The sequence below is a fragment of the Ascaphus truei genome, unplaced genomic scaffold, assembly GCF_040206685.1.
Source record: "Ascaphus truei isolate aAscTru1 unplaced genomic scaffold, aAscTru1.hap1 HAP1_SCAFFOLD_514, whole genome shotgun sequence".
Taxonomy (NCBI): Eukaryota; Metazoa; Chordata; class Amphibia; order Anura; family Ascaphidae; genus Ascaphus; species Ascaphus truei.
This window is the reverse complement of record NW_027456845.1, coordinates 266,146-276,095: the sequence shown is the minus strand read 5'-3', so window position 1 is coordinate 276,095 and position 9,950 is coordinate 266,146. Positions and strand designations below refer to the sequence as shown.

The window sequence follows — 9,950 nt, the reverse complement described above, 5'->3', positions numbered from 1 at the left end:
GGCTAAAAGTATATCTGAGGAACACACTTGTAATAAGTTATTTAGCCCATGTCATATGGACGCAAATAAATACTTTGTGTAATTATCACCCATACTACATGTATTTAACCCCAGTTTATCATATGTGGGAAACACAGACAGCGTTTCCTGGTCATTATATAAAAATCTGTCTCAAGATTCGGATACATTTTAAGGGAGTAACCAGCGTTTTAAACGGCAGATTTCTTGTTCATATGAACCCTAGTAATATCAATTCACTCTATCATTCTCCCAGAAATGTGTTCCCAGCCCTTTCATAGCAGTGTGGAGATACATTGTAGGAAGAGGCTGAATGAGTGGTTCAGGGCAGGAGTGTGCAAACTGAGGGGGGCGCAACATTTTCCAGGGGGTGGAGGGGGGCGGCGGGTGCAGAGCCCCCGCACTCTTCCCCAAGGCATTAAATTTAAATGCTGGGGGATCGCACGAGGCTGTCGCATTTGACTCTGAAAACAAGTTTAGGCTAAGGCCCCGCTCCCTCAGTCAGCGCGCCCGCACTGCATGCAGGCAGCGCGCTGAGAGGCAATTGACCGCTACCTGCGGTCTGTAGGGAGCGGGAGCCGAAGCAGGGGGGGGGGCGGGGCGTGGTTTGAACGGAGGGCTCTCGTGCTGTCGTACACCCCCGCCCCCCCCCCCCCCCCCCCCCCCGTCGGTCCCTCACTCCCGGAGCCCCTCGCACTCTGAAGCCAGGCACAGAGGGAAGGACACACACAGGCACTCACACACTCACTCACACACAGGCAAATACACACGGGGGGGGAGGGAAGGGGGAAATCGGAAGGGGGATCGCTGACACTGCAGACACACAGCTCGGCAGGCGAATTAACCCCGTCACTGCTAGGGGGGCGTTCAACCCAATACTTAGGGGCACTTGTGAATGGTTACAACCCCACAGACAGGACAATAGAGGGACGGAGAGAATCCCATCAGGTGCTGACATTGTCCCGCAGTACATGAGCAGCGCGTATAACGGCGATGCCCCACACTACAGTATGCTTACAGGGGTGTGTGACACACACACCCACACCCACCTCCCGTGGCAAAGTGGAGTCTGTGGGAGGGAGCAGGGGGGCTCCCTTGGTGCTGAAGTTTATTTTAAATCGCTGCTTTCCCCCACCCTCTCCCCGAAGCCTCCCCTCCTCATTGGCTCACAGCCACACCACGTGACGTGTCGCCGCTCGGGATTACAATTCTCTTGCATCCCCTGGCGGCTGACGCGTCACGGCGTGTAGTGAGCCGTGCAGGGACTGGGACCTGCTCGGGAGAATAACATCAGATGGTGCGTAGCGCGCGCCGCAGGACATAGCGGGACCAAAGCCTAAGGAGGGGAACGTAGACAGGGGGGGGGGGGGCGGAGACTGATAAGGTTGCGCACCCCTGGTTTACGGAGTTATGGCACGGACGGGAGCAAATCCTTCAAGCACCAAATATCATACATTGTCTATATTCATCAGGGCAGGGACTTACATTCGAAGTCAGGGTGGCCAACACGTCCTGAAGGGCCACCAACAGGTCAGGTTTTAGGGATATTCCTGCTTCAGCACAAGTGGCTCAATCAAAGACTGAGCCACCTGGGCTGAAGCAGACATGCTGAAATCCTGACCTGTTGGCAGCCTGGAGTTGGCTACCCGTTCTAAGTGCCATTCTACATATCTCATGCGTTATTGTAAAAGCGCTTGGAGCCGCATGAAAGTTATTATATTGGATCCATAACTTCAGTCCATCACAATTCTAAAAGGTCAGTCAAGGCAAGATTCCTTTGCATCAACGCCCCGTCCTGCGGTGCCCTCTGGGAACGAAGATGCGAATTGCGTTTTTAAAATATATTAGTTTCTATAGAGAATATAAACACTGCATGTTCGCTCCAAACATTTTGAGAGCTATTTCAGCTGTTCATTATTCCCCTTCATAAGGTAGCCTATTTCTAGGCCAGACCTGCTAATTTTCTTAAGACCGCATACTGGTTACATAACCCATTGTGGCGATCTTTCCAGTTTCTCATTCAATCCGGTTTCTTGACGGCTTCTTTCTGTTTCTTACAATCCCCATAGGAAGCTGAAGAATGACAGTATTTTTTTTTAAACAGTTGGATAAAAGCTATTATTAAGAAGTTATTTTTGCTCGTTTTACAAAAGGGATCAGGATTTACTCTTAATTAGTTTTCCCAAACACGGACATCAACACTCAACACAGGCTTAAGTCAGACACTTATGGTCCGGTATTCAGCATTGAGGAATTCTACACATCCCTTAAACAGGTCACCAGAATGACAAAACAGAGACTGGCTTCTTGCCCTGCTGCAGACAGGTAACAAGTGTTAACACTGTAACCTTCATGTAGATGGAATACATTATCCAATGGTCTTGAATAATCCACATTTTTCCAAAAGCAGTTTCATTTTAATATGTTTAGTAACAGCAAATTATAATACAAAACTGTCTTATTTACATTTGCATACATTTGCCATGGATAACTGAAGAGAACACGGAGCGCTACACAGGGCAGCTGCAACCGCTGACGTTTGGAGGCAAAAATCACATTAACATCAACAATCACTTCATGAGTAAGGAGTAAATGATGCTCTATATTTTTTTTTTTTATCTGCATATAGACCCACAGATGCAATAGTTCTCCCATTGATAGACGAGTCAAATTTGTCCCACCAAAAAATATGAAGGTTTCTCTTCGCGGTTGATAATCAGCAGTCAACACTAATTAAACAGGTCTAAATATTCTGGTAATATTGCTCGGTTTATGATTTTGTTCGTGGTGAGAAGACTAATAGTACACCAGCATCCATGGAAAGTAGCTATGTGCTGTACAAAAACTCCTGGGGCCTCTCTCGTCCTGATCCCAATTTTTACTGCATCCTGCAGGAGATTCCAGCTTTTGTCAAAAAACTGCTCAAAAGGGTTTGGTGCCGCTAAACTGGTTTACAATTAGGTTTTGTATTCGGTGTTTCATATAAGCCTGGGGTTCTCAACTCAAGTCCCAACCCCCTTCCACCCCCAACAGGTCAGGTTTTAGGGATATCCCTGCTTCAGCACAGGTGGCTTAATCAAAGACTGGCCCACCTGTGCTGAAGCAGGGATATTATGAAAACTTGACCTGTTGGGAGGACTGGAGTTGAGAACCCCTGCTATAAGCAGTTACAATTTAAGGCAACAGCGCTATTGAAGATGAAAATATTTGAAACGTCAATTAGACGAAAATTAAGCTTAGCCGTAGTACTTCCATTGTCCCCTTTAATAGAGTATTTAACCATTGTAGTGGTGTGGGAGTGTACAACATTGCAGTTTTGTGAAACCCACTCATGTTTAAGATCATTCGATCAGTATGCCAATACTTATATTGTGTTTGCTCATACTTGGAAATCTGAAACTACTTTATAACATATGAACAGAGCGCACAAATGGCCTAGGGGAGACATGTTTAAAAAAATTGAAGCAATGCTAGCCCAGAGGATGGGTAACTCCAGTCCTCAAGGGCTACCAACAGGTCAGGTTTTCTGGCTATCCCTACTAGTCCACTGAGCCACTTGTGCTGAAGCAGGGTTGTTCTAAAAACCTGACCTGTTGGTAGCCCTTGAGGACTGGCATTGGCCACCCGTGGGCTAGCCAAACATTGTGCTCAGACTGAACAAGCAATAAGTAATGGTTGGCAAAGAGACACAGACACGCAGGTTCTACGGTTTTAAAGATGGCGCAATTAAAGAACACAAAAAATAAACAAACAAACAAAAGTAAGTAAGCAGGTCCGCCCCTACACCATTGTGTTATCAAATGGACAGTTTTCCCCATTTGATTCACTTGACTTCAATATGAGCGACTGATAAACTTCCATCCAAAACACGGCAGGGCCTGCATTGCAGAACATTTGGCAAATCCTGGTGCCTGACGAGTGTAAGGAAGTAACATTGTCGTCTCCTTCAGCAGCGCACAAACCGACGGTGCAGATAGGAATTTCTATGCAATTGTGACCAGCATCCCCACCACCATTTAATATATAACCCCTTCATGGTACTGACACAGAGACTGGTTTGCACACAAGAGGCAGTCAAAATGTCCTACAGTCAAGACAAAGGATGCATTGATGTTATTTCCCAACACTGAATCACGGCCTTATTTCCCCATCGTGTGTCTTCCTTGTGAAGAAAAAACAAAGGGAATGTACAGTGCACAGGAGTATCCCACGTGTAAAAATGCACAGGAGTATCCCACGTGTAAAAATGCACAGGAGTATCCCACGTGTAAAAATGCACAGGAGTATCCCACGTGTAAAAATGCACAGGAGTATCCCACGTGTAAAAATGCACAGGAGTATCCCACGTGTAAAAATGCACAGAGAAACATACAGGAGGGCAGGACAACAAATCCATGCAGTTAGATGCTCTGGAAGGATCTCCATGTTAAAGCAAAGTTTAGTACTGGGGTCCCAAACTCCGTCCTCAACAGGTTTCTGGATATCCCTGCTTCAGCACAGGTGGCTCAATCAGTGGCTCAGTCGAAGATTGTCATCTGTGCTGAAGCACAGACACCCATAAAAGCTAGCCTGTTGGTGGCCCTTGAGGACGGAGTTTGAGATCCCTGGTCTAGCATATGTAACACATTCTAGGCTGTTGAACGGGATTGCACGGGATAGAATGCAGACCCCAAAGCATGGATTTATTCATCTACTTTGTAAAGGTCACTGAACTGAAATTATTAATGTACAACTTCCATCCACAATACAAAAGTTTCCATACAAACACCCGTTCATAATTCTCACAGTCACTTCATTCTCAGCTTAAATAACCGAACACTGTACCACAGATCTGTGACATGATGTGTTTCGGCGACATCACCCATGAAACATGTCTTGCTCTGGGACAAATATCACTATTTGGTAAAGTGCCTGAGCATGGGGTTCTCAACTCCAGTAATCAAGACACGCATTCCCGGCCAGGTTTTAAGGATATCACTGCTTCAGCACAAGTGGCTCAAAGACTGAGCCACCGATACTAAAGCAGGGATATCCTGAAAATAGAAGAAAAAAGTGATAGTGCGCAGCTAATAACTAGTGAACAACAAATATCAAGTGAACAGTGCACCGTGATTGAACAAACAATGTTGTGGACCTTAAGTGTAGATCTTGCACTAATCGTGGGTCTGCAGCCTTTCTTGGGGGTGGCTCGACACCCCAGGAACTAGACAAAAAACAAAAGAACAAGGCGCACAACGCACATAGTGTAGTATAGTAAAAAATGTGACTTTATGGTTAAAAGTAAATAATTCTGCGTACATCAAGAAAGGATAAACAAGCAGTTGGTATATTGGTTTACCACACGAGGAGATGACACTGTGCGACGCCCTCGGATGGATCTCGGCATGCAATGGGTCTGGATTCGTCTCATCTGTCCCTTACAGCGTCCTCCATTTATGGGTAGTGTGGATATGTCCCTTGTAGAGAAAGCCCCACAGCACACAGCTCACAGGATGGAAAAAGAGCCGCTGGAATCAGCGTCTGTGGATCACTGCACCGTTTGCATCGCGGAAGTTGAGGAGCGACTCGTGACGTCATCAAACGGTGCAGTGATCCACAGACGCTGATTCCAGCGGCTCTTTTTCCATCCTGTGAGCTGTGTGCTGTGGGGCTCTCTCTACAAGGGACATATCCACACTACCCATAAACGGAGGACGCTGTAAGGGACAGATGAGACGACTCCAGACCCATTGCATGCCGAGATCCATCCGAGGGCGTCGCACAGTGTCATCTCCTGGTGTGGTAAACCAATATACCAACTGCTTGTTTATCCTTACTTGATGTACGCAGAATTATTTACTTTTAACCATAAAGTCACATTTTTTACTATACTACACTATGTGCGTCTTGTTCTTTTGTTTTTTGTCCATATCCTGAAAATCCCTGGCGTAAGCACATACTATTAACTGTCCCACAGACCCAATATGTTTTATAGTTGGAGGTTCCACGTTCGTTGTGTGAAAGGCAATTCTATTCGCTTGCAGCTGCATAAATGACTTTAATATGAAATGTGCAAAATGAATGAACATATGCATGGAACATAATTGATCATCTCTATTGCCTTTAAATCAATGACACTTGCAGGCCTGGAATAAGTTACAGGGGAGAAATTATTGATATCCGACTTGCCTCAAAATCTCAGGAAAAGAACCTTATAAAAGTTACGTTTAGCCCAACTCACTTGCAATGTTAAATCCTTCGTTAGCACGGAGAAATTAAAAAACAGTAGCTATTTAGCTAAACGACTCGGTTAAAATCAAGTGCAAGTTTTAGTAAGGAATTTATTTCCAAGGATCAGAATATGGTTGCAGTGTCTAACACAACTACATTTAAAAGAAAAGGTAACTGGCTAGGTATTTTTGCAGGTTGACACCGTAGCCGACATCTAGGCGGGGAAGCCTAGCTCAAGATATATTGCATACAATGTAAAATCAACATGTAAATGAATAAGATTTACTGAAAACAATGGAAAGTGTATTACAAAGATCCATGAAACATAATTTTAACCACAATATTTTCTTTGTGAAAAATACAACTATTAGTGAGATAAAATGTACAATTGATTTTTTTTTTTTTTGTTTTTTTTTTTTTTAAAGAAAAAAACAGTATAAAGGAAAATAGTTTTCTTCAAAACAGGGAAAATAGTCAAGGTCATTTTTTTTCCATTACAATATAATTTGACACAAAAAAAAAAAAAAAAAAAAAAAAGCAGTCATAGGATTGCACCAACTCCGTGCCCAGTCTCCTGGACAATAAACTGTAAAAGGAGTCCATAAAGCCGAACGATTTCTACGATTTAAAGGATGGTGGTTATCTTAAGTGATGTCCCGCCAGCTCTGTTTTACAAAATGTACAATATTCTGAATGTGGTGGTTTGACCGTTATAAATGCAAATATTGTTCTTGTACCTCCTCCACCTTTAACCTTTCAAGGGGGGGGGGGGGAATGGAAGGGAGTTTATACAGGGATGGAAAAAACTGTAGTAAAGCATCTTAAGTGTCATCTCTATAGTCAAAGAAAGTCATTCTATATTTAGTGCATGCTGTATCATTATGCAAAAAAAAAAAAACAAACATAAAAAACAAAACCACAGGTTTCCTTTAAAATAAAAATAAAGCATTTCCCAATAGTTTACTAAAAAAAACCAAAAACAAAAAAATTTTTTTCATAAGAAATGGCCAGGATAAAAACGCACTGCCTGCAGCCCAGGCATTAAGTGGGCTCATTCTGGTCAGCACAGCTTCCTCAAATGCAGGAAACCAAGCTACACATTCATTAGCAATGTCTACTGATAAAAGCCTGGCATGTTAGAAGTGATGTGAGCAGGTCTAGCTTCCTGTTTCTGTATGTTAGTGCTGTCAGAGGGAGGGGGGGAGGAGGGAGGTTTACAGCAAGGAGAGCAAGGTAAGGATGAGATTTAGGAACAGGTCGGTGGCACGCAACTCAAAAGTTCGCCAAATTTCTCGAAGAGATCCTCCACCCATTTCATGTTTTTCAAGCAGTGGTGGACGAGCTCCTCTTGTGGCAGGTCCCGGTTTGCTTTCTGAACAGAGGAAACCTGGAGGATGAACAAACAGAAGCTGGGTCAGACAAAGCCGTGTGTGACAGGAACAACCGATCGAAAAATTTAGTGATGGGGGGAAAAAATGAAATAAATAAATAAATAAAAATGCCACAAAGTAAATTTACATTAAAAAATAATAAAAAAAAAAAAAAAACTCCAGTATAATCACGGCAAATAACTTAAAAGAAAAGCCTAATGGCAAGTTTATAAATAAAGAGGTGCCTAGTCACCCCAAGGCAACACTCGTGTTTCAGGGCTTCCTTGCCCTTTCCTGAGGAAGGGCAGAGAAGCAAGGTTGCTTTTGAAATCCTTGGGGTGATTAGGGTGATTAGGCACCTATTTTGAAACTTGCCAATTTGATTTAAAAAAAAAAAAAATTCTAATTTATTTGCTTTGATTATATTACTTTTTTGTAAATGTACTTTTTTTTTTTTGGTGATAAATTATTTTTTTCCAACTAATGAGGTAAAAGGTTTTGAGTGCTGCTCTGATCTCAATGTCCCTCCTATGTGTGTGTATTTCACCTGATGGGCAAGGGCCTTAGCACCAGTTATAATTAACAGTGCCAGTGCGGTTTGGTAATTTATATGAAAACAATTGATTATTTAGGAGCCTGTACAAGTCATTTATAGGCACAATAAATCCTTTCAGAAGAACTTGCCATCTAAATGTTTTTAACAACCGAGCTGAATAAACCAGGTCACAAGGAACAGCCACCAAACAAGTTCACTGTTAAGAGACAGACAACTTAAATATAATCGTACTTTTTAGGGGGGGGGGGGGAGAAGAAGGGGGGGAGTGTGTATGACCTTTACAATCATAGAAAGAAAATGCAAACTAATCACTTAAATTCTCCAATATTCGGTAAAGGGAAAGAAGGGATGTTTCTGAATGGTAATTAAGTGGCAGGATCAGATTATACATTTTCTTTTGCCGAGTGCCTGAGTATACAGTAATCTGTTCTTTGACACAATACTGCTCCCTACAGTTGAGCCGTTGACCTGCACACAAGCATTTAGCACTAGTGAAAAATAGCAAGGTTGCGATACCATTTACAGGCAGCCTTCGTTTTACAACGAATGGCTTATCCAACGCTATGCAATGCGTACCTATGGTAATTTTTACAACGCCAAAACGGCTTATCCAACGCTCTTACGACGCTTTGCAAAGTTGTTTATGTGTATATAATATATAATATTATATATAATACAGTATATAATTTATGTGTGTGCTGCATATCTTATTGTCTGCGTAACATATTTTGTGTATTTTAGCATTAAAAATGCCTTCAGGAACGGAACCTTTAATTTAAACAGTGTTCCTATGGGAAAACGTGTTTCGCTTTACAACGTTTCGCTATCCAACACCATTTACATTAAACCATTGTGTCGGATACCTGAGGACTGCCTGTAATTGACAAATTAGGTACATAAGTTTGAGACCCCACGTCTTTTTCAGACCGTGCATGGGACTTATGAGGTCTCAAAAACTCGCATGTAGCCCTCATGCTGCTTCATTACACAGTATCGCAACCTGTAAGCCAAAGAAAAAAACATTTAAAAAAAATACCACCGTGCCAAACTTTTCAGTGCATTATGCAGCAAGTCCATTTTCTGGGGCAGTAGGAAAAATGGCGCCCAAAAGTGGCGAAAAATATAATACTAATGTAACATACATACCTCGTCTTTGCATATGAGATACATGTGGTACTTGTAATGGTGGAGCGAGTGAAACAGCGAACACATCTGCGATTTTTCTGGCGTGACAGTGAACTCCTGTTACAATAAAACATCCTTTGAAAATAGGTCTTGTAATGTACGTAGCATTTTAATAAGACTTTGAGATCAATATCACCCAGGAATATGATAATGATATATCCATTATATGGAGACACATTGATGTTCTCCTGAGAGAACCCCACCCCCATCCCAAGTACACCAGAGTTAATACATTTTGCTTTCCTGTATATCTGGAAATCTGTATTGCTAATGTTTTACTAATATTTGAGATTGTAGAAGTTCCTTATTCAGATGGGTTTCTGAAGGAGTGTATCGGAAGAGTTCAGAAAAACTACGGTTGCAGAATTCAGACATTTTATATAGAACCAAGCATGTATGGACTGTCACAGGCCATAGATATAGATTGTAAAATGCTTGTCAATTGAGGACCGTCTTTAGAAGCAGCACAAGCCGTGTTTGTAAGGATCCCTGTCTGTCGCTCTGCAAAGGTTCCTACATATTAACACAGGGGCGCTCAACTCCAGTCCTCAAACCCAACCCCTCCCCCCCAAGCAGGTCCGGTTTTAAGGATATCCCAGCTTCAGCACAGG

The 9,950-nt window shown here is 42.8% G+C and overlaps 1 protein-coding gene across 2 annotated transcripts in view; it reads right to left on the bottom strand.

The window, feature by feature from the left end:
* Positions 1–6,035: 6,035 nt before the first annotated feature.
* The window catches only part of LOC142485025 (glutamine and serine-rich protein 1-like), a 47,139-nt gene continuing 43,224 nt past the window's right edge, over positions 6,036–9,950 (bottom strand). For both annotated transcript variants that reach the window (XM_075584257.1, XM_075584256.1), the window contains exons 12-13: positions 9,301–9,396; positions 6,036–7,615 (exon numbers count right to left, since the gene is read on the bottom strand). In XM_075584257.1, the coding sequence (XP_075440372.1) occupies positions 7,475–7,615; positions 9,301–9,396 (237 nt within the window). In that variant the 3' untranslated portion in view covers positions 6,036–7,474. The remainder of the gene's footprint in view (positions 7,616–9,300; positions 9,397–9,950) is intronic.